This window comes from Mytilus californianus, unplaced genomic scaffold (genome assembly GCF_021869535.1).
Source record: "Mytilus californianus isolate M0D057914Y unplaced genomic scaffold, xbMytCali1.0.p SCAF_8, whole genome shotgun sequence".
In the NCBI taxonomy this organism is placed as follows: domain Eukaryota; kingdom Metazoa; phylum Mollusca; class Bivalvia; order Mytilida; family Mytilidae; genus Mytilus; species Mytilus californianus.
In genome coordinates, this window is record NW_026262734.1 from 21,711,444 (window position 1) to 21,737,628 (window position 26,185).

General features: G+C 32.6%; 1 protein-coding gene across 1 annotated transcript; it reads left to right on the plus strand.

The window, feature by feature from the left end:
* Positions 1–227: 227 nt before the first annotated feature.
* LOC127711815 (cellular retinoic acid-binding protein 2-like) lies at positions 228–25,524 on the plus strand. The gene is made up of 4 exons (XM_052217971.1): positions 228–512; positions 21,080–21,249; positions 22,178–22,288; positions 23,938–25,524. The coding sequence occupies exons 1-4, from the start codon at positions 425–427 to the stop codon at positions 23,989–23,991; spliced, it is 423 nt and encodes a 140-aa protein (XP_052073931.1). The 5' UTR covers positions 228–424; the 3' UTR covers positions 23,992–25,524.
* The last annotated feature ends 661 nt before the right edge of the window (positions 25,525–26,185 follow it).

Consider the following 26,185-nt stretch of genomic DNA (forward strand, 5'->3'; position numbering starts at 1 on the left):
TGTGGAAACCTAATCAAACAGACAGAAGCCGGAATCATTGGGACCATAAAGTCACTTCAACGTTGTTCACACCTTAATAAAAATTACATCAGCATATAAAACCTAATTAGTATTTGATGCTTAAATGAAACAGACACAAAACACATCACTCAACAGTAGGTGTGAATGTTTAAATAATTGACATTTCGTTGCCTATTTATTGGTAAATAACTTTTGATGATCGAGTACTTAGCCGATAGCATTTCTGCATTGATTAGCGGAAATCTAACTTTAGATGCTGTTTGTATTAAGAATTAGCTTTTGACTGCCGATATCGACATAACTGATTAATGCAACTTTTTTTTCTAATGATTAATATAAATCTGTCCGAGAATATTTAATGGAAGGAGGACGGATTCCAATCAAGCTTTCTTGGTTTTGAAACATGGCACTTGATGAAATAAAAGCTCAAATTTGTGGAAAATGGAAATTAGATCGCAGTGAAAACTTTGATGAATTTTTAAAGGAACTAGGTAAGACTGATTTCTAATTTTTATTGACATAAATTATTTAAGTTACTTTTAATATATAACATTCGATGCAACTTAAATTTTTATTTATTTTCTGGTCTTGTCTACATGTATTGAGAGAGAGAGAGAGAGAGAGAGAGAGAGAGAGAGAGAGAGAGAGAGAGAGAGAAATGGAAATTAATACAGTATCACGTATTTATTTATGTATCTATTCTATATTGAATTCCTTATATATAATTGTATTATATATTTTTTTACAGAATTTAACGGATAAGTTTCCAGTAAATTTGTAAAAAAAAAATAAATAAAATAACACTTTAAATTGTACCCGTTTGAAACGCTATTCTTGATTTAACTTCATCCGGAACTCTCAAAGCAATACAAAAATTGTAAGACAAGGATATATAAGTACTGAAACATGATCAAAAGGTGTCTAAACAAATATCGGAATCCATATAAGGTCAACGTTGGCCGAGGAAGTTGGAACCTTATTTTTTAATAATTTCTAGATGAACGGACCATTATGGAAAGGTTTTTATAAAGCATGTCTGTACCGAAGCACTGACTACTGAGCTAATAGTCCAGCAGCAGCTACATGTACTAAAAAAACGAAAATTACACTTTATATCTAATTTATGCGTCGAAAGCGCTTTTATAGATTTACCTTCTTCAAGACCGATCTATGTCAAAGAATTAAATTGAAAGCAAAGGACGTATAAGTACCGAAACACGAAAAGAGTTTTATGACCAAAGGGATCTAAAAATAATAGCCAAAATAATCGAAGGTCAACTTTGCCTGAGGAATTTGGAACCTTAGTTTCTTAATAATTTCTAAACTAATGAACGGACGATTTAAGAAACTCAATGTATGTAATAAATCATGTCACTACCGACTGCTGAACAGACATAACCCTCCGCGATAGTCCACTAGCAGTGCAATCGTCCCAGTGCTACAATAAAAAAAAAAAAAACACTTTATAAATGTTATGATCCGAATCGCCTTCTTATTTACCTTCATCAGGATAAAGCCGAAAAAAAAACAAAAACAAAAAAAATCAAAAACCACCAAGATAGTATAAGTACCGAAATAATTTAAGAGCTATATGACTACAAGTGCATGTTCTAAAGATAAAAGCCAAATTCCTCCAAAGCAAATTTGCCCGAGGGAGTTGCTACAGTGTAGCGATACGTCGTGTTCAACAATCTTTTAAAATAAGCAAAACATAAATGAAAAACTACAAAACATTTTATTGTTTAATAACCTTTATAATTGTCTTGTCTTATCTAGATTGAGTACAGTATATGAACAATCTTTAAACTTAATTTTGATTTATTAAACAAATAGTTAGTCAGTACATCTAACCTACGAGCATTTGACAATTGTTTAAAATTGCTAAATCCAAATTGTACAACAAACACAACAAAAGCGATACTTCTTTAAGCGCTATATTTTGTAGTTCAAATTATTCCCAAATAAGGATTTGCAATTATAAAAGCATGTTTATTTCCCTTTTATCGTTTGCTTTGCGTAGTTTGGCAAAAAAATGGTTTTGTTCCTTCAAATTTTCTCATTTGAATATTCCTTCGTAAATGTTTCCCACTTATTGAGATGCCTAGCGAGTCAATATATTTCGGAATATTTCTTAAATCTTATCATTATATTATAGCATATTTACATTCAGGAGTTGTTTTTTCGTTTATAAAAATGGGCATTTGAAAAGGGTGTGGCCAAACCGCTATAAATCTGACATTTCAAAATAAACAGCGAAGATACAAACAAAACGTAGCCATTTTTTACCCATTTATCTAAATAATCGTTATTTAAATCTTCCTACGTGTATGCTGGAGGTTATAAAGATAGAATGCATGTGAAATAATTGTATCATCTAGCATGATTCGTTCGAGATAAACTTTGCCTCGTGGAGCTAGAACCATGGTTTCGTCATTTAAAATCTGCATTAATTGTCACTTAAAGTTCCAATCAGAACGTGTCTATTACAAAATGTCGGTCACAATGCCTTCTCGGTTAGAAGAGCCTCCCTATTGCAATAATCCGGAAGTGATCGAGATATAGTAAAATATACGGTACAATCATGGAGCACACTTCTTAACATCTTTAACTATCTTTAAACGTGAATTTGATATCTTTTTTTCAATTACCAGAAGAGTTGATCGTGTTGATTGAATAATTGACAAATATTTAGATAAACGGGAAGTGGTGATTAAATAAATTATTTTGGAAATTTGATTTGTCAGAACAAATTTCCACACTGAAATATATTTTTTGCTTATCATGCTATTAAATGGATCGTTTTTCTAAATATTGATTGAAATTGTCATTCATATAATTTATTTTCGAAATTCGATATCAATTAATTCACAAAATGTAGAAACCGACTCAAAATAGATTTAATTTGGAGATACAACAAAGTTTAATTTAGTTCATTTCACCACCTAAGTAAATAGCGTCTGTTGACTATTGTTATCAAACTGATATTTTTAGTTTATTCGATGCTGATATAATTTATTATATCAACGAAAAAATAAATATTTCCATATGACGCAAAATATTACCCAGTCCACTGCTTACGTTGACAGTTGAATTTAGTCTTCTTTGTTTAAACAGACTGATTTTTTCTTTTCATGTAATAATACTAGATTTATTATTGCTCAATAGGACATTGGGTTTATTATTCTGTATTGTAAGCCCACATGTTGTCGACTATGTGAACCATCTTCGCTAGCAAAGGAGTACGATACATAACCCTCCTTTGCAGAGACTAGCGGAAATAGCTGTAAAAGGTATCCCTGTTAATTTGATCAACACTCAAAAGGTTGAATGGGACATAGAAATATTGTATTCCCTGGACTTCTCCCGTTCGGCAGAAAAAAACCCTAAGGCCCTATCTTAAAGTGAGGCGTCCGTTTGGGTGTGCGAGATGTATAAATACATAACAACGTCTGGTCGGGATGGGGACGTTAATTCCGATGCTTCGTGTGAGGTGATTGCTACACTCTCTGCACGTTAAATAATCCTTGAATCAATTATAAGGGGGTCTTAGTTGGCACTTTTCCACGTACCAATATCTATTCAACATGTCCTCATTTCAAGTGGATGTCCAAATTCCGACCTTTGATCCCGGTTGACTTTCCTTGCAAAATCTACCTATAGTATGATACAAATAACAATTGTATTAATTCTTAATTTGTTGGCATTTTGAATATCCATGAAATATTTGCCACCAGACGTTAAACATGCATCAATCAATCACTCATAGATTGATACCCAATGACTTGTCAATACTACATATCTCTTGAAAGGATGCAGTCACGATCAAAGAAGCTAAAAAGCAAGGATATATTCAGCCAACAGTAGATTGGTATTGTCTATGTCAAGACAAATATATGTATTGTAAGTTTTTCAATTATAAAAACTTAACAACCTCTTCTTATACCAAGAAGATTCTTTTAATCGTCATTAAGCTTTGTCGCTACGTTAGCTTGATTCTCTATCTATGTATGTTTCCTCTAAAACAAAAACATCTGCACATTTAGGAAACGATCATTTAAAGGTAACAGATATTCAAATATATTAAGAAATCTCGTTGTTTCACAAGGGAACATAACTGAACGAGAACAAAACATTACTTTTCCGAGAGAGGAAGGTTAACTTTATTTTTTTGCAAGAGCTTAAATACAGGCACGAATGAGCTCTGAATATATATGACGTAACTGGCTTATACTAAATGAAATATCAATTACAAAATTAAGTTCTGGCATAGGGAAGGAGATCTTCAATAATAATATAATTGACATGATACAACTAGACGTGATTGATTAAAATAAATGAATAAGCGAAAGGAAAAATACATACAAAATTAACCAAAACTGTATCTGAATTTCCTATTGATAAGCGTGTAAGATCAAAAATAATCATTATTTATAGTAAACGTTATATATTTGGCCAGCCAGTCAATAAAGTGGAAACACATTCGAGCTTTATAGGAAAAATATACACCATATAGATTCAAATAGAAAAACAAAGGATATGGGTTATTCATCCATAACCCAAAAATAGTGCATGCACAGCAGAAACACACAAAAAGCCAAGGAACAGTGCTTTTATTGCTGTTCTTTACCTCAAAGTCACATTGAGTCCCTCAACACGGAGCCAAAAAAAAACAAACTTTCACCTCACTGCAAGTTTAAAACGGCAAAGGCAGTTCATTTCAAAATGTTTTGTGTATCATAATTATGACACTACAATTTTTGAACTATAAAACGAAGTAGATATAGTTTGATTAATACGATATTTATAACGTTGTTAATACGACAACTACAAATGTATCCACAAAACACCAAAGCGCAAGGTTGACAGTAATTACAGGTTTACGGTACTCATCAATGAGCAAACATAATTGCGCATTTAAAGCCATAAAAGACCCCCGGATGACAAACATGGAAAAACGGAAAAACAACGGTCTGATTTATATTTAAAAAAACGAAAAACAATGATGACAGACAGCAACCAACGACAGCCACTAGTTTACTAAATCTTGGTTGAGAACACTCAAATCTCCCCTTACCGGGGTCAGTGGTGTATTCTAATGCAACATCGTTTGCAACGTTCAATTTGATTGGATAACGTCACCAATTTTCATGGCACCAATTCACAATTGATGCTATGAAAACGTACGCGCAAGCGCATACGACGTATGACAGATTTTAAATGTATGATTTGACATTGTTTTCTGTCAGTTTCATTAGAATATTGATAACAAAAATGTATTTTAAGCTCAGACGGCATCAATTGTTGATTTGATGGTCGCAAATACCCGTTTACTGTCTCCGCTAACGCGTCGTGTCGCAAGTAAACTTAATTTTCGACCATCAAATCACCAACTGATGCCGTCGGAGCTTAAGGATGTTCGCTACTCTGTTTCAAAATAACAAGCTTTTTAAAAGACTGTTATTAGTTGATAGTATATAAATAAAGGAACTGAAAAAGCAGAAAAAAATGTAGGGTCCGTGTGCTTGTTTTAGAGATATAAGCCATTGAAAATTTGGCGGGAAATGATTCTCTCTAGACTTTTCATACATTTAACATTGAAACCTTTTTTCTTTCAAAAACTATGAAAAAATAACACGGATTTTATAAGATTTTAAAATATTGCTTTTTTAACTATATGCAATAAAATAATGAAAAGAAAAGTAGGGGTTATCGGGCAAAATTTTTATTGGCATTACATGAATAAAACTAGAGGATTTCGAATATCTGACAAAAAGTAAAAAAAATGAGTAGCGAACATCCTTAAAATACAATACCGTTATCTCCTAAACAATCAATTGGAAAGGGTTGACTCTTCGGATTGATCTTTATTATATGATAATAAAAAGACTGAAAGCACCGATCCAATATTACTAGCAGTTACTGAAAATAATTCAAACCCAAATTTAAACTGATAAATTCTTAAAAATTTTACCAAACTGATGCATTGACGGATTAACGATATTCACAGATTATAACTGCTACTTTCAAATGTTTATCAGAAAGATAAAAGAATATATCATTATGAAACTTTGTTTTAATCCGGAAGGAATAAAAACGATTGAAATTACTTATATAAAAATGAAAAAGCTTTGGAATTAAAAAAGATTAAAGACTTTGGAAATTACTTATAAAGTCATCAAAATAAAGGTTTTTATGTGTACTTTGCCCTAAAAGATCGCTTTAATATAAATCGTCAGATCGCTTCAAAGACACGATAAAACTTTAAAAAAATGATGATTTCGAACGTTCAGAAACTCGGTAATTGATAGAATATATTAGAGGGTCTGGATGGGGTTTACAGAATAGAGAATAACGGGCAACAAGTACAGAATAAAGGGCAAACAAGGTAAAGATTAGAGAAAAAATATGCAAAAATAATAAAGCAAAGAGAATAATAGGGTGCTAAAACTGAAAGAATAGAGAATAATGGACAAAATATTAAAGAATAGAGAAAAAAAATGGTTCATAGAATGTGAGAACAAAGAAATGAAGAACCCTCATTTAGACCCTCATATAGACCTGAAAACCATTAAATCGATGCTGTAAACTTTTTAATTCAAGTCACAGAAAAGCGTGTCTTTTATTTTCGCATGACGTATATGCTTAGAGTTATGAGTCCGAGCGTCTCTACTCGTTAAAACCCTTTGCAACTAATACATTTTATGAAAATGCCGGTAGACTTCTTGTAAATTAAAATTCTGCATAAATAAAAATATTTCCCGTATGAGAGGCGATAGGTCAACTTTTCTACCTTCATCCTGTTCGCTGTAGTTTGCAGAACCTACTTACCTTATTTCTTCTCTTCATGAACATTAAGAAATATTTGCCGTTCGTTAAGCATACTACAATCAATTAATCGCGGCTTTTCAGTTTATTAAGTGCGGTGTGGATACAATACACCAAAAAATAGAAGATGTGGTATGATTGCCAATGAGACAAAACTCCACCAGAGACCAGAACATTAATATAATAGAAGATTTAGAGAGCTATCTTACAAGCAAAAAACCCTAACTGTATAACTGTAAAATATGTACATATGCTATGCCTGACCCTAAATGGGCGACCTCATTGAATTTTATGAAATTGTACATGCAACTTGAGCAAGCAGAACTACACATCGAAAAAATGATACACGTAGCCTTTACACTTTCTGAGATATAGCAAATTAACTATCCGGAAAATCGTAGTACAAATGTATAGAACGTATGTGACTATCGTAAATATCTAAAAAAAAAAAAAAGTTTAGCACATTTGACTTAAAATCAAATTTTCTTGAAATCCTGTCATACAATTTAGTTAAGAGATGGTATGATATTGTTAATGGAGATTCCATTTAAAAAACAATCAACATTATATTTAAATGCCCAAAAAGTCGCAAGCCAGGGCCGACCGTGCAAGACCCTGATGGGTAGTCGAGGTCGTTAAAAAACCACCTCGTCGTCGTCGTCGTCAAATTCCTTTTTATTGATATTAAAATTCATAAGGAGTTACCGAATTTGTTTTTTGAGTATGAATAGTTGAATCTTCTGTACCAGTACAGTGAGGAAAAAGCGCTTAAATGACAAAGTTGACGTCGTGACGCGAAATCTTATTTTTCGATGTTTTTAGATATTACAAAACCACTAAAATGATTTTTTAAACAAAAACGAATTCGATGACCACCTATTATTTCCATATCAATAAAAAGGAAATTTTAGTAGCTATGAATCAATAAAAAGGAAATTTTAGTAGCTATGACATATCGATTTTAAAGAAAATTCGTAGAACACGTTTTTGAGAAATGACAATTTAAAGTCAAATTATTCAATTTTTTGTTTGTTTGAGATATTTACGTGCATCCTATACATTTGTACTTTTTTCTACAGAATTTACTATTTGCTATATATAAAAGTTACTTATAAATATTTCAATATTCATATGCAGTTCCGCATTACTTTGGTTGATTGCAAAATTATATAAAAAAAATCCGTGAGATCGCCAATGTATGCCTGTTACCAAAATGTCGCATGTTTGGCAGAAAAGCATAAAATACTAATAACAAAGTCTCTATTTTACCAGGCATTGAATTACACCCATGACCTCCCGCACTCAAGGCTAGCATGTTTCCTCAAGACCACCAAGGCGGTTGACTGACACACTGCTGATTCTTTTCGTTATAATCTATGCTTATTCATAACACTTCACAGTAAAAGTTACTTTTGTTACATGATATGTTCTTTAACATATTCAATCCGTATAACTAATCTCGACATATTGTATAGCATACATGAATAGTAAACTACTAACAATGCCTTCTCTCACTTATAAAAAGTAACTCCAAAGACGTAATAGTAAATCTTTTAAGGTAGATTCATTGTATACCGCCATCTTGGATTGTACAATCGCAGTACACAATCGGTCTAGATCTTTGCCCAAATCTGCAAATTGGGGGACAGATAGGCAATTTATAGGTTAGACTGTTTATTAAACGAAAGAAAACTTGTTGATTTATTGCATTATTCAAAATGTTTCAATAAATACCATATAATTGTGTTTTTAGAATCATTTTTTCAACTTGGCCATTAAAGGGGAGATAACTCTTTTAGTAAAAAAATTCTACTGGACTGATAGGGAAATTTTAATTTTTTACTTGTAGCACGAAAACAAGTTCGGTGACACCATTTTTTCTTTTTATTTTCTTGAAGCATATTATAAAACCTATCTTCTCATATTTTATTTCAAAATTCTATCTCATAGATTTCTTTTTATGCACAGAAATGTGTTTTTTTCATGAAAAATCTAAGCAAATTTGTGCAATTTCGTACGACCCGCAGCTTGAAAAATTGCACGGTGACCCATACTTTTTATTATATTTTTGGAAAAAGCATAGAAAAATCTTTATTTTGGCAAAGTATAAAAAAAATCTATCTGAGGAAATATATACCTATGATCTACCTTAAATATTACGTTTATTTAAACATGGAACATGTGACATTCAAACCCGAACAATAGTTTTTAGTGGATTAATTATGGCAAAGGGGTTACAGAACACCTAAGGGGGTTTACTCTTTTTAAAAATTCAGCTGACCGTTTAATCACATACTATTAGTAAAGAGATATAAAACTTCTCAATAATCAAAATTAGTGTTTGTCAAACTGCTATATATCCAATGAAATTATTCCTGTAAATTGTGTGGTTCAAATTTCTTGAAATTTTTATATTTTTGTCAACTGTTACAGGTCAAAGTAGATATTTTGTCAAAATCTTATGAACATTAAACGCGCCAAATCTGTTTTAGTCAAAGCTAGTGTTGGGTACCCCTTAAAAGACATAACAATGTTAGATGTTAAAACTTTGTTAACATGTATTGTGATCATAGCATTCTATAATTCTTAAGATACCTACATTTCATGACGCAAATAACTGAACAATCAATCATTAATTTTTCTTAGGTATCGCTGGAGATGATAACGAAAGGTCAAGTATTATATAATGATTAAAGATCTATTTTACTCGTTGATTGACAACCATTAAGATGCAAACATTACATAACAAAGTACAATAACATATGATTTTGTAACTAACATATCTTTGCTTCGATTCAGATAGGAGAAATGTTTGATAACGTAATATATAAGGACAAAGGTTACACTTTAACTAGTTTGAAAATTTCAAAATATAGAGAGGTTTTACTCACCATTGAATTGAGTTGATCGTTCATTGTTGTGAGTTATCATCGATTTCATGCTATTTGGACTTACAATTTTCACGTACTTGAAATCAATGCCACAAAGCCAAACTATAGAATGGTACTGGCGTTTGGGACGCCGGGGGACATTTTAGCGCTTTGATAGGACATTTTAGCGAGAGAGAAAAAAATAAGACGTTTTAGCGCCAAAGTATAGCCCATTTTAGCGAAAGAAATTAATTCATAGTAGAATAATAAAATTAATTTTAATAGTATCAAACTCCGCACAATAGAAAAATAAATCATGTCCACTAAAAGTCTAAAATATTTACTCACATGTTTAATTGTCAATGTATGTCCCAATGAACGTACATAACGGGCTCTTGATACCCCCTGTACAATACTGTCCTTAAAATTGTGATAGCAACTGTGAAATGGTGGTGTTTGTAATTTGGTAATATTAGATCCAGAAAAGCGTATATGGCTGGGTGACGGCTGCCATCACATATTGCACCAAATTGTCAAGTCAAACAACTTAAACATTGAGCCAATATAAAGCATTGATCTCGGTTTGAGTATGGTGAGTATTATCAGAAACATACCTATACATAGGGTTTTATATACCTCTGGTATTATTCAACCCGGTAATTTTTCGCTGAAATGGGCTACCAAAGATACATGTGAACAAATCAATCCGGCGCCAAAATGGGCTATAATTCTGCGCTAAAATGTCCCCTATAGTAGTCTCAAATTTTATAAGCTTACATTTCTTGCGCCCGTTTGGAAAGACGACGACAAAGTTTCATGTTGGAAGGTTTATCTCGATCTTTTTCTTGAGGTTCTGTATATTATCTATTTAAATTATTTAAAGATATCTCAGTAGAAAAAAAACGAACACAATTGATTAACTAGATGCAATTCATTCAGAAGAAGATTAAAATACGCAAGTGTTTTATTGAAATAATCAACACATTAAGTGCTAAAGAAGCTTGTTCGCAGAACCCAAAAGAGAGTATAATATTTTTTAGGTAATCACTACCTGTGTTTGCTTTGTGTCTGATGATTCTTCAATTTGTTGTTCTGGTTTTTTTCTGAATTGATATACACAATTTGTGAAGTAAGGCTTATTATCCTTGAAGTCTTTCACAACGGAAATTAACTTACGAGTAATATGAAATATACAATTTATTTCCCATATCATTACGCAATGAAACTCCAAAAACAATTTTTATAAATTTACGTTGAATTTTCAAAATTCATTTTTATCCATTTAAAAAAAAACTTATTAATCTAGGACGCTTTTTTATCTTTTCGGTCTATTCCTGGATTGTACATTAGGAGAAACAAAGCAATTCTTACGTTCCTATATATCTATCATATTGAGCAATATTTAGGTCAAATATGAAAGGTCAAATATTTTACTGTTTGCATGTTCAATGTGTGTCAGTATCTATATTTTTACTCGCTTGCACATGCAAATTCCTGACGAGTTGATACCAATTTTAGAGTAATTTATTGTCTGGGACCTATATGAAGAACTAGACACTACAACTTCGACAATTGAAACACATTCACCTGTCACACAATACAAAGTAGAGTTTTGTCATGGTTCATTTAATATTTGTTAAAGGCTTTGAACTAGCTTTCAGTAACTGCGAGTACTTTTCAATCATTACCTTGTGTTTTTCTTTGTTTGTTAGATGTTTTGTGTGTGTTTAGTGGTAACCTAATGAGTCAGATTTCTTTGACTGATTTTTTAAGTTTGTTCTTATGTTGTGCTGTTACATCACTGTCGTTGAATAGGGGCGTTGAGCCCTCACACACATGTTTAACACACGCCAAATTATGTATGTGCCTGTCCAAGTCAAGAGCCTGTGATGCATTACTTTTCGTAAGTTGCTGTCTGCCTTATCTGTTTTTCGTTAGTTTTTGTTATTTTTAGCATAAATCAGGTGTTTGGTTTTCTCTTTTAAATTGTTTCACATTTTATCATGCCGGTGCCATCCACATCTTACTTTACGGTATGACTTTTATCATTGTTGAAGGCCTAACGGTGCCCATAGTTGTTTACATCCTCTTCCTTTGGACTCTGGTGGTTAGTTGTCTCATTTACAATCACACCACATCTTCTTATGTTTATATTAAGCTAAGGTATATTACCTGTATAAAAAATGAAATGGTATAACTTCCTGACATTATTGAAGAGGACTAATATTTTAAACGGAAGGAGATACAAACTAAGCAGGAAATGCTTACCCTGTCAGAACAACTGGTGTCACTCCGTTTGGAGTTCATGTGATTATTTTCACTCTCGAATGTGTCTGATCATACCTTAGTACTGTTTAAGCGAATGATACTTCCCCCAATGTTCTTTTAATTTTCCTCACCTGCTATAATTAAATTAACGTTTATTATAACAAGCGGAATAACAGTTCTCTAACTAGTATGTTCCGTCTCTTTATGTCTACATCAATAATCTAAATGCAGAACTGATTTTTTTCTTCAAACTTCATTATAAAACAATGATAAATGTTTCCGATATCTACAGCTTCAAAGAATTATATAATATGACATCGTTTATATTGTGCAATTGATTGCATTTGCAGTTTCATATACAGAAATTTATTTAATAAATGCTATTTTTGACGTTAAATTGTTCATGATACGACATGTTTGTGTAATGTTCATTGTCATGCAAATGTGTATCTTATAAATGATTTAATTGTGTCTACATCGTGGTGGCTAATGTGTTATTGAAACTACTTTGACTTCTAATAAAAGACACAAATGCTTGAACATGTCTATACAGCATATAATAAAACAGATGTTAAAAAACATCAGTGATAACTTTTAAAGTACACCCACTTTCTTAACTGCAGTTACATTTGTTCAAATAATCATTGATATTTATCGGTTAATATGTACAACTAGAACAAAACTGGAGCATATCTCTTGAAAGGGTTACCGTTAAGTGAAGAAATCAGGCGTACAAAAAATCGGGATGATGTCAGAAACTGCAAAAATGCATGTCCTTAACTGAGATAACAAACATGGTGTTCATGTCCGTAAATTAGATACACACATGGTGTTCATGTCCGTAACTTATATAACAAATATGGCGTTCGTGTCCGTAACTGAGATACACACATGGAGTTCATGTCCGCAACTAAGATAACAAACATGGCGTTTATGTCCGTAACTGAGATAACACACATGGTGTTTATGTCCGTAACTGAGATAACAAACATAGCGTTCATGTCCTTAACTGAAATAACACACATTGTGTTCATGACTGTAACTGAGATAACAAATATTGCGTTCATGTTTGTTACTAAGATAGCGCACATGGTGTTCATGTCCGTAGCTGAAATTACACACTTGGTGTTCATGTCAAGACCTGAGAAAACACACATGGTGTTCATGTCCGTAACTGAGACCACACAAATGATGTTCATGTCCGTAACTGAGACAGCACACATGGCATTCATGTCCGTTACTTATATAAGGAACATTGCTCTCATGACCGTAACTGAGATAACAAATATGGCGTTTATGTCCATAACTGAAATAACACACATGGTGCTCATGTCTGAATCTGAGATTACAAACTTGGTGTTTATGTCCCTAACTTATATAACAAACATGGCATTCATGTTCGTAACTGAGATAACACACATTACGTTCATGTCCGAAACTGAGATAGCAAACATGGCGTTCATGTTTGTTACTTATAAAACAAACATAGCGTTCATGTCAGTTACCTTTAAAACAAACATAGCATTCATGTCTGTAATTGAGAAAACAAACATGGCGTGCATGTCCGTTATTTGTCCGTTACATGGATTTCATGTTCTTAACTGAGACAACAAACATGGCGTTCATGTCCGTAACTTATTAACAAACATGGTGGTCATGTCTGTAACTGAGAAAACAAGCATGGCGTTCATGTCCGTAACTTTTACAACAAACATGGCTTTCATGTCCGTAACTGAGAAAACAAACATGGCGTTCATGTCCGTTACATATATAACAAACATGGCGTTCATGTCCGTTACTTATATAACAAACATGGCGTTCATGTCCGTAACTTATATAACAAACATGGCGTTCATGTCCGTAACTCAGATAACAATCATGGCGTTCATGTCCGTAACTGATATAAAAAACATTGCGTTCATGTCATAACTAAAAATAACAATCATGGCGTCCATGTGTGTAACTGAAATAACAATCATGGCGTCCATGTCCGTAACTAAGGTAACAAACGTGGCGTTTATGTCCATAACTGAAATAACAAACATGGGGTTCATGTCCGTTACTTATATAACAAACATAGGGTTCATGTCCGTTACTTATATAACAAATATGGAGTTCATGTCTTTTACTTATATAACAAACATGGCGTTCATGTCCGTTACTTATATAACAAACATGGGGTTCATGTCCGTTACTTATATAACAAACATGGGGTTCATGTCCGTTACTTATATAACAAACATGGGGTTCATGTCTGTTACTTATATAACAAACATGGCGTTCATGTCCGTAACTGAAAAAAACAAACATGGCGTTCATGTCCGTAACTTGAATAACAATCATGGCGTTCATGTGAGTAACTGAGATAACAAGCATGACTTTCATGTCCGTTACTGAGATAAAAAAACATTACATTCATGTCCGTAACTGAGAAAACAAACATGGCGTTTATATCCGTAACTTATATAACAAACATGGCTTTCATGTCTGTAACTGAGAAAACAAACATAGCGTTCATGTCCGTAACTTATATAACAAACATGGCTTTCATGTCCGTAACTGAGAAAACAAACATTGCGTTTATATCCGTAACTTATATAACAAACATGGCGGTCATGCTTGTAACGGAGAAAACAAACATGGCGTTCATGTCCGTAACTTATATAACAAACATTGCTTTCATGTCTGTAACTTAGAAAACAAACATGACGTTCATGTCCGTAACTTATATAACAAACATGGCTTTCATGTCCGTAACTGACAAAACAAACATGGCGTTCATGTACGTAACTTATATAACAAACATGGCGGTCATGCCTGTAACGGAGAAAACAAACATAGCGTTCATGTCCGTAACTTATATAACAAACATGGCTATCATGCCTGTAACGGAGAAAACAAACATAGCATTCATGTCCGTAACTTATATAACAAACATGGCTTTCATGTCCGTAACTGAGAAAACAAACATTGCGTTTATATCCGTAACTTATATAACAAACATGGCGGTCATGCCTGTAACGGAGAAAACAAACATGGCGTTCATGTCCGTAACTTATATAACAAACATGGCTTTCATGTCTGTTACTGAGAAAACAAACATGGCGTGTATATCCGTAACTTATATAACAAACATGGCGGTCATGTCTGTAACGGAGAAAACAAACATGGCGTTCATGTCCGTAACTTATATAACAAACATGGCTTTCATGTCTGTAACTGAGAAAACAAACATGGCGTTTATATCCGTAACTTATATAACAAACATGGCGGTCATGCCTGTAACGGAGAAAACAAACATGGCGTTCATGTCCGTAACGTATATAACAAACATGGCTTTCATGTCTGTAACTGAGAAAACAAACATGGCGTTCATGTCCGTAACTTATATAACAAACATGGCTTTCATGTCCGTAACTGAGAAAACAAACATTGCGTTCATGACCGTAACTGATATAACAAATATTACGTTCATGTCCGTAATTATAATAACAAACATGGCGTTCATGTTTGTTACTTATATAACAAACATGGCTTTCGTGTCCGTAACCGAGATTATAAACATGGTGTTCATGTCCGTAACTGTTAAATTCCTGGGAAGAATTTGACATATTTACTGGCTTTGCAGTGGAAAATCAGAAATTTGGTATTTCATTTTTACATTTTAAGACATCCTTAAAAAACATCTTTACATAAGAAGTTATAAAAAAAAACTGCAAGTAAAATTATACTTAAAATTGAATTACCCAATGCTTTCTTGTACTTTTACCTTAGCACAGACGGAAATGCTTCTGTGTTTAGTCAAAGAAATTGATAATGAGTTGAATGATACTTAACATTTTAGACATACTGCAGTTGCAATACTTTCAATACGCCTTTCATTTTTATTAATCCTAGAACATGGTGTGATGGTAAATAAAACTGTATATTATTATACCTATATTACTGAATATATAAAAAAAAATGTTTAAAACCATAGCAGTATCCACAACAGATAACTTATTACTTGCCTTTAAACTTGCTTAAATTTCAGCAGATGAATATTAATAATATTATTCCTATTCAAAACTAAGTTGTGATTATCCCTCTTCTCTAATTTTCATGCTATTTTCACATTTCTCGATCGATGTGAACAAAATATTTCTCATCTCTAGATACAGAAAACTTTGTTGTAAATGTAAATGATTTGTCCAAATTCAATTATGACGTCAAATTTTGTTGATTTCTACTGCATTACCTATTGTGACGTCATGAAAAAGGCGAACATGCCTGATGACGTCACATATAAAGAACACAACTTTCTGCCAATCTTAGAAAAGGAAGGATAAACTTTGTTTAGATATCGTCTAAAAATCATTAGAGAAATATAGATTCCACCACTGCAACAAGTGTGTTACGATATTTCTCCACTCGAGACAGTTAAATTTTAATATTTAAAACGCGAGGCTTGCCGAGCTTTTGAATAATTAAAATTTAACTGTTGTGAGTGGAGAAATATCGTAATACACGAGTTATAGTGGTATAATCTGTTTCTCTATTGATTTTTATCCTTCCTTTTCAAAGATTTGTAGAAAGTTGTGTTCTTTACATGTGACGTCATCAGGCATAGTCGCCTTTTTTCATGACGTCACAATAGGAAATTCAGAAGAAATCAAGAAAATTTAACGTCATAATTGAATTTCGACTAATCATTTGCTGAGAACAGATATTTCACTAGTGATGAGAAATATTTGTCTCACACTGATCAAGAAATGTGAAAATAGCACAAAAATTAGAGAAACAGATTCCACCACTATATCTTGTGTGTTACGACATTTCTCCTCTCTCAACTGTTAAATTTCAAATATTCAAAAAGCTTGGCAAGCCTCGCGTTTTAAATTTTAAAATTTAACTGTCTCGAGTGGAGAAATATCGTAACACACTTGATGCAGTGGTGGAATCTGTATTGCTATGCATCAGGATGTGTTCCCTATGTAAGCTGGCCAGTTTCCCAATATCTTTATGAGGGTCTGGATGGGGGTCTTTCAATTCTGTATTCTTTAATTTTTAGGCCATTTTTCTCTATTCTTTTTGCCCATTACTCTCTATTCTTTATATTTTCGCACCTCATTATTCTCTATTCTTTATTTTTTGGTCCATTTTTCTCTATTCTTTAAAATTGAGAATGGAAATGGGGAATGTGTCAAAGAGACATCGACCCGACCATAGAGCAAACAACAGCCGAAGGCCACCAATGGGTCTTCAATGCAGCGAGAAACTCCCGCACCCGGAGGCGTCCTTCAGCTGGCCCATAAACAAATATGTATACTAGTTCAGTTATAATGGACGTCATACTAAACTCCAAATTATACACAGGAAACTAAAATTAAAAATGATACAAGACTAACAAAGGCCAGAGGCTCCTGACTTGGGACTGGCGCAAAAATGCGGCGGGGTTAAACATGTTTTTTGAGATCTCAACCCTCCCCTATACCTCTAGCCAATGTAGTAAAAACAAACGCACAACAGTACGCACAGTTGTATTTTTTGCCCATTATACTCTATTCTGTAAACCCCCATTCACACCCTCCTTTATGGAATTTTCAAGAAATTGAAAATTTAGATTATAATTTACTCTGATAGAAATTCGTTTTAATTACTATAATGGCATCATGATTTGTTTTAATCGAGCCATCTGAATTACTTTATTTTACGAGTTTTGAAATGTTATCAGTTACGAACTTCAATGAATATTTTTTTTTCATTTACATTACGGAAATCATCACCATTGTCTATCGTTTTTTTGTTTGTTTTTTTTTACATAACGGTAACCTATGCATGAAGTGCATTTCACGTATCAGCATTGTTTTTTTCCCCAGATATACGCTTATAAACACACAGCAATCTTCCGGAAGAATTCTTATTCTTACGATTTTTAAGAAATGTTTTAGTAGAAAATGAAAGGATATGGAATAAATGTACATGGGACAAAATCGCACACAATACATTGAAAATTGAAAACATAGAAAATTATCAATGAACAGGGCTTTTATTCCTGTTCTTCATCTTGACAGTTGATGTAGGGTCTTCAACAATGAACGAATCATTCATACCCTACAACAAGGTCAAGACGGCCCCTAGCGTCGACTTAAGCGGTTCTATTGATAAAAATAAACCACAGTTCACCTTCTTGCTCCCCACCCACCTCGGAGTGCCAACTTGTGCGATGCTTGTGTACGACGGTTCTCCAGTCGAAAGCACCAGGGATACAAGAAAAGTGCAGTAATTTTGAAAGACATCGATAGCCGCTAAAATATGCCTTGAAGTTACACATGTCGGGAGCGGTCAATGAATTACATAATTTATAATCACGGGCGAGGTTTTTCAACATATATTTGTCATACATTGCCCAACAAAAGACCAATAGCTTCGAAACAACAAATGATAGAGAATACATATAACACTAAACAACAAATGATAGACAATACATGTAACACTAAACAACAAATGATAGACAATACATATAACACTAAACAACAAATGATAGACAATACATATAACACTAAACAACAAATGATAGACAATACATATAACACTAAACAACAAATGATAGACAATACATGTAACACTAAACAACAAATGATAGACAATACATATAACACTAAACAACAAATGATAGACAATACATGTAACACTAAACAACAAATGATAGACAATACATCTAACACTAAACAACAAATGATAGACAGTACATATAACACTAAACAACAAATGATAGACAATACATGTAACACTAAACAACAAATGATAGACAATACATCTAACACTAAACAACAAATGATAGACAGTACATATAACACTAAACAACAAATGATAGACAGCACGGGGCACATCGAAATATATGTAAGAAAACCTATCAGTTTAAAACTTAGTTTACTACATCTTCAACTGCCATCTTGGGATCTCCGTAACTACAGTTACCGATATTAGATTTAAAATGTTTAAAACGACTGAAAGATCCTTATTGTGAAAAAATGGGGCAATCATAAATGAATTTCTCCAATATAGCAAAGTATCATTACGAAATAAAAGCATGTAATGTTTTGACTGTTTTCTTGTTTGTAAATATCTAAACTGCATCTAGTGCACCGAAATGCAGATATCTTCAGTTAAAATATGCTAATGGTTAAAATGGCTATGACCTTTTGTGAAACTTTTTATTGATTTTAAAACATAGTGTGTAAGCGCAACAAACCTTTTTTTTCGTAAAAAATTGTAATTAACTGAGATCTTCGTTTATTTGTAACTAGTTTGAAATTGAAATGTCGACTCCAAAGCTATAAACACTGCATAAATCCGTCACGTGTCTTTTTAATACTGACATTTCTTATCTGTTTCATGTATATTCTGTAATAAACCAAATTTAGTATCAATTGAATAACACTAAATATAACATTTTATTTCATTACTATACTAAGCTAATAAGGAAAAATGAAGCTTTGTCTGAAAGATAGAGATCAAGCGCCTTGTCTACGCCGACTGCTATCTGAAAAGTTCGACGGACGTTTTCTCTAAATGAGATCATAAAACAGAACCATCAATGAAAAGTAATTGAGGTGTCAATATCACTACACAATTATCTTAGAAATCAGCTGATAAATCATGTTAAAGGTACATAGTTGTTCTATAAAACATAGACCAAAGTATAAGCTTAGGTCATAAAATAATGGTATTGTCTAGTAGGCGAATTGACATGAATGACAACTAAATTAGAATGACCGTAGGAGGATCTATATAAATCGTAGAACTTGAAGATATAATATCATTTAATAAGTATTCCGTTACAGTTGTACTGTATATAGTCTGACGATTCATTATAAATCTCACGATGTTTAACAAAATAATGTATCGCGGTTAAGGTGGAAATACATCCAGGAAATAGTTGTACTATAGTAAGACAGAAAAAACCTGGGATGTTATTTAGTTTGCAAGTGATGATAGTAACACATATTAAGGCAAAAATGAATGTTATTAAAAAGATTCCAAAATATGTCGAAATGCCAATGACAGCACAGCTGTCAAAACGATTATTCGAGACATATTAAACGCTCATGGTATTGTATTTTTTTATTTATTACTTTCGATGAAGTTTTCTTATTTTAGTCCATAACAACTTCTCTGCGGGGTCGACACATACATTTTGTAAAGATGCAATCGAGCATATTGTGTAATTTATTTCATGCCACCACACTTGTGAAAAGACCTTATGAAGCTTGTCATTTAATATATCTGGTTAACATCTAAAAATGAACTGTATATAGCAATTTACACATTTGACCCGTACAGACTAAAAAATAATAAAAATAATATAAAATATTTAAGGATATTTATTTGTTCCTTACAAGTAGTCTAAAAACGTAACATAAAGTATATGCTTTTTTATAAGAGAAAGAATATTCTATAAGTCAATGTTGCCGTTTGTTTTCTTGTTTGAATTGTTTTACATTGCGTCATGTCGATATCTTTTATAGGTGTTATGCTTATTGTTGAAGGTCGGTGACCTATAATTGCTAACGTCATTTGGTCTCTAGTGGAAAGTTGCCTCATTGTGGCAATCATACAACATCTCCTTATTTGTTTGTCCAATGTAAAACTGTTTCCTCATCAATCAACCAATTCTTAAATCATTCAATTAAGTGTTGATACATGTACGTAATTCCAGAAACTTTATAATGACGTTCATACATTAGGTTTGTCTTGCATGTATTGTAACACTTCAGAAATTGAATGTAACTTTTGGTTTATTAATACACGTGTCCGTAAGTTCTATTTACGTATTTTTTTTCAAATATGAAGCTGTCATTCCACTTTTTATAGAAGTCTAGATATCTCACTTGAAAAAAATAATGTTTCAAATAAAATTTGATTGATGATAAAGAAGGAAATTTGATTGATGACCGTATTGCGCTATGTCCATATGAAGAAAGACAGCTATTGTGTCACTAAAGTACACGTTACAGTCAAATGTCAATTTTCTATATTTTATCGTTAATTCCAAAGTATTTAAATACAAATACATCAATTTTCAATGCTGCCTGTATTTTCTTATTTATTAGGTCTGAATGTTGTGTTTAGAAAAATGGCAGAATCGGCTAAGCCTGTAGTAGAGTTTACAGTAGAAGATAACACAATTAAGATGATATCCAAAGTTAGCTTCTTTAACCAAGTTATAAATATAAAACTAGACGGAGAATATCAACAGTCATTTGAGGGCACTGAAATGAATGTAAGTTAATGATGTTCGATGGAACTTACCAGTATAGCAAAATAAATCAGTGTCAGTAGTATTGACTCTAAAAGTCACTTTATACGTCAAAACATGTTGCTCGTCATCTTGTATCTTTTTGTATACTATGATCACTCCCTGTATTTACTTTCAATTTAATTTGCTTGAATAATATATACACTTAAGATCAAATGAAGCGATATATTTTAAAGGCAAAATAGATTGCAACATTTGTTTTCTTTGTTTGTGTGTTTGTGTGCCAATGGCATTATCTAAACAAAGTATAGGCTTGCCAAGAAACAGTTCAAATAATTTATTAAAGCATAGAACGTTGCATATCAAGACGTACAACAAGAACATCGCAAAACATAAACAAAGGAGGTAATTCGAGGCATATATAACAGTTTGGATAAATGGGAAGAAACTCCGTTAAACTGTAATCTTTGGAAAGTTTTAGGGTATACACTGTCACTTTTGAATATATGGAAAAACAAGTTACCCAATACAATACAGTACAGGCCTAAAATGATTATATATACATGTACTGTGCGTACTGTTGTGCGTTTGTTTTTACTACATTGGCTAGAGGTATAGGGGGAGGGTTGAGATCTCAAAAAACATGTTTAACCCCGCCGCATTTTTGCGCCTGTCCCAAGTCAGGAGCCTCTGGCCTTTGTTAGTCTTGTATCATTTTTAATTTTAGTTTCCTGTGTATAATTTGGAGTTTAGTATGACGTCCATTATCACTGAACTAGTATACATATTTGTTTAGGGGCCAGCTGAAGGACGCCTCCGGGTGCGGGAGTTTCTCGCTGCATTGAAGACCCATTGGTGGCCTTCGGCTGTTGTCTGCTCTATGGTCGGGAAATTGTCTCTTTGACACATTCCCCATTTCCATTCTCAATTTTATGTATACCTTTTTTTACAGTGCAATTCGAAATGGGAAAATAATAAGTTAATCACAGAAGCTAATCCTATTGACGGTAAAGGGAAAACACAGAAATTCCAAAGAGAGCGTGTGAATGATGAATTAGTTCAGGTAACAATTTTAAAACGAGTTTATATTTAAAGCTTGATAAATTGTATAATACCCGGGCCTGTCTATTATTCTCCTCTAGATGTGTTTTGTTTTTGGGTCTTAAGTTACTGTCTTATTGGCGTATATATAATACCTCGAAACTCCATTTATTTATATTAATTGTCAAAACTCGCGTTAATCATATTATTTTCAAAGTTTATTTTTTAACTTAGTGCACAATGTAGGTAATGTATTTTTTTAATGATAATTAACTTCTTAATGAAAATATGGAAACAATAAGTCACATACCAATTGATAGATAAAAAAAAAAATCATACAATGTCAAAAGCAAAAGAACAACGCTTCTATTGCTGTTCTACATCTCAAAGTTAAAGTGAGACCATCGACAAGGTCGAAAAGCCATACTTCACTGCAAGGTCAGAGCAATTTGACCTTATGTTTTGGAAAAAAATGATTCATGCAGGATATCCAGTTATATAACTAATGACATATTGGTAGATATAATACTAAAATATGCATGCATAGAAGGATTACCAGGAATGCATATACTTAGTATGTAAATAAACTCTGGCAAATTACAATAAAAAAGTATTAAAAAGTATGGTCAAGAAATGAGTTCAATTGGCCAATACACAATGGAGAAGTGTAAAGTGTGGTATTTATTTTGAACATATATCATATGAAGCTTCGTGATATACAGATTAACATATTCAAGACAAACTTTTAATTATATTTTGACATTAATGACTTAATCATAGACAGTTTTATAGATTTCCCTGCTTAACTTATCGATGTTAACAAGAACAAAATAATTCATTTAAGATGCCAATACTAATTATATATGTCAATACCTATATCTTGGTAGATCTGTTAAATTAATGAAGGATTTTTACAAGGGAATAAAGTATTAATTATAATTGAATCGTAGACTCAATTCTCGAATCAATTTAAACTCACATAGTACACATGTTCCTTCATGTGTTTTATGGTCAGATTGACAAAACTCTATATAAAAGGAGGATGATATTCGATTAAACATCGGAATTCATATGTTAAGCAAGAAAATAGTTCAAAAAAGGTATCAAAGATTTTCGATTTTATGTCACTCAATATGACGACGATATATTAGAAGATCGGCGTAGTGCGATGCAGATATATATACAATGAGTGAATAAAACTAATTTGATAACTCATTCCATTGTTTAAGACATCGTGTTATATAAGTTGTAATCATGAAATTGTAATTAATTAATTAACAAAAAAACAATTTCAAACTTTCTTTATCATATTATGTACTTTATTCTAACTGTAGCATAGTATTTGTTGGTAAATATCTTTCAAACTAGATCAGGCTAAAGTTCTTTTACTGAAATTATAATACATTTTCTAAACCTGCACTTTGGCATATAATGCTAATTGAAAACTGATTTTATTAAATGAATTTCAAAGGCTTTTAAAACATAACATGAAACCTATCCAGTTACAACATGCACAAAGCAAACGTTTTCCGTATTGACATTAACTGCAGAAATACGCCAGAACGAATAGAGTTCAGCGTGCATGCATAAAATCTAACATTTTAATTGTCCATTCATTGCATGATAGGCTCGATAACTATCTTTGATCTCAGATTGCTTTACTATTTTCAGACAATGTGGGCTGGAGATGTTGTTTGTGTCAGAACGTTTAAACCAACAGACTGATCAGATATCATGAAATATGAGGACCATTTTATTTATTGAATTTCACACAATGCCTTGCTTGTATTTTTGTGCTTAAAAGTACAACATCGTGGATTTGTGTATGGTACTTTCAGTTTTGTTTCGGTATTCTCATAATCAAGAAGAGAATGCCTGAAATCCTACAAAATTCAAGAGGTTTGCAGTCCGCCAAGATGTTCTCCATTTCCAAGTAATATTCCCATTTCTTAATTAGCTTTTAAGAACTTGCTTAGTATTTATGTAAAAATTGATGTTTCAACATTGTTTCGTAAGAATTGTATGTCTAATCCAAAAAAATATATAAAATGAATTATCGTGCTTCTCTTTGCCTACATAATCACCTGCTGAATCGATCCGTAATTCTCGTATCACGGCTTTGAGACGTGAGCAGAACTCATCAGTGACGAAGAAGTTATCAGCAACGTCACAATGTGTGAGGAGACGACACAATGTTTGAGAAGTTACTGTCCAGAAACGTGACAATGCAAGATACAAGATACAAGATATTTCATTAACCAATCATGGTGTACAAATTTTGAGCTATACAATCAAATGAATTACAAAATAAAGCACAGTAAATGATTAGAATGAATAGAGTGATTAAAGTACATTTAAACAAAAACATGTATACACATTTAAACAAAGTAACATAATTATAAACAATGTCATTGACAAAACATTAAGTGCGTGAGGAGAATTTATCAAACCTACTTTTGTCAAGCGTAAAACTGTCTTAGTCAGGAGCCTGTTGTTCAGAGGTTGTCGTTTGTTGGTTGGGTTATTAAGTGTTTCTCGTTCCGCGTTTTTTACATAGATTAGACCGTTGGTTTTCCTGTTTGAATTGTTTTACGCTTGTCATTTTAGGGCCCGTTATAGCTTGCTGTTCAGTGTGAGCCGTGTTGAAGACCGTACTTTGACCTATAATTGTGCACTTTTTACACATTGTGACTTGGATGGAGAGTTGTCTCATTGGCACTCATACCACATCTACTTATTTATATTAGGGAGGATTAAATACCAGAAATAGCCCGATAAACAGATAATCGGGTCGTCTGCGTATAAATATCGTAAAATATCAACCGTTTGACACAAAATCAAGCTATTATTGCTCGTTCGCTACGCTCACTCGCCAAAAAAGTTTCACATTGTACGTAACTCGCGGCGGATATTTTACGATATCAATGTGTAGAAAACCCGATGATCTAAACAAACTGGACAACCTAAATCTGTATTTAAAATGGAATACGGCGTTTTGATATTAAGACTGACGTACTTGTTTTTATTTTTGTGATCGCAGTTATATCGTAGCTTTCTTTCGTTATTTTACAAACAAACAACTCTTAGTAAAATTTGGTAAGAAGCACCAGTTGGTAGAACGTGCTTTGAAATTCAGGACATACAATTATTACTGAACTTATGAAGCGCACGTACAGTTTTTGTAGCTTTAATCATATTGATTTGATACTATATGACATTGTATTAAAAGGAAGTCATATAATAAAGTTAATAAAACTTTGTATGTGTTAATTTGAATATATACATGTGTTCCTTTATTCTATTACGGTTTCTGTTGTAATTGGTGATCCATCTCCTTTTCAGTTCACCTATAGTCGAAAGGGCTGATGTATGCCATCACCATTGTCGTTGTCGTACGTTAATTTGAAGCAATATTGTTTCTTCTATAAAACTTCTGGGCCAAATAGATTCAATCTTGGCTAAAGCGCTCCGTATAGAAAAAGAACAACAGATCCCACCCGCAAACCAAAATGGTCGCCGTTGCTAAAAATAGAACAACTGTGTAAAATGCAAGTAGTCGTATACATCTTGAAACTGAAATAAGGGGAAAATCTGATAGGGACAAAAATAATCTAATATAAAAATCAACCTATCTTTCATTTAAACCAAAAGTTTCAGATGTCTCTTTACAGGGGATGTATGGCCATAAATGATTAATTGTTAGTCAACTGTTTCTGTAAATTATTTTGAAAAGCATAATAAATAGACGGAATATGTGCAGAAGCCGGCCATTAGGACCTTCCAAAATAAAATTGGAATTCGAAATGTTTACAGCACACATTATCAGCAAATAAGTCGAATTACTGTTAATATCGTTAATCGACTCCCTGTAGGAGATTTTGTCCCTAAATCATGGTTTTTAACTTTTTACATTTTTTTA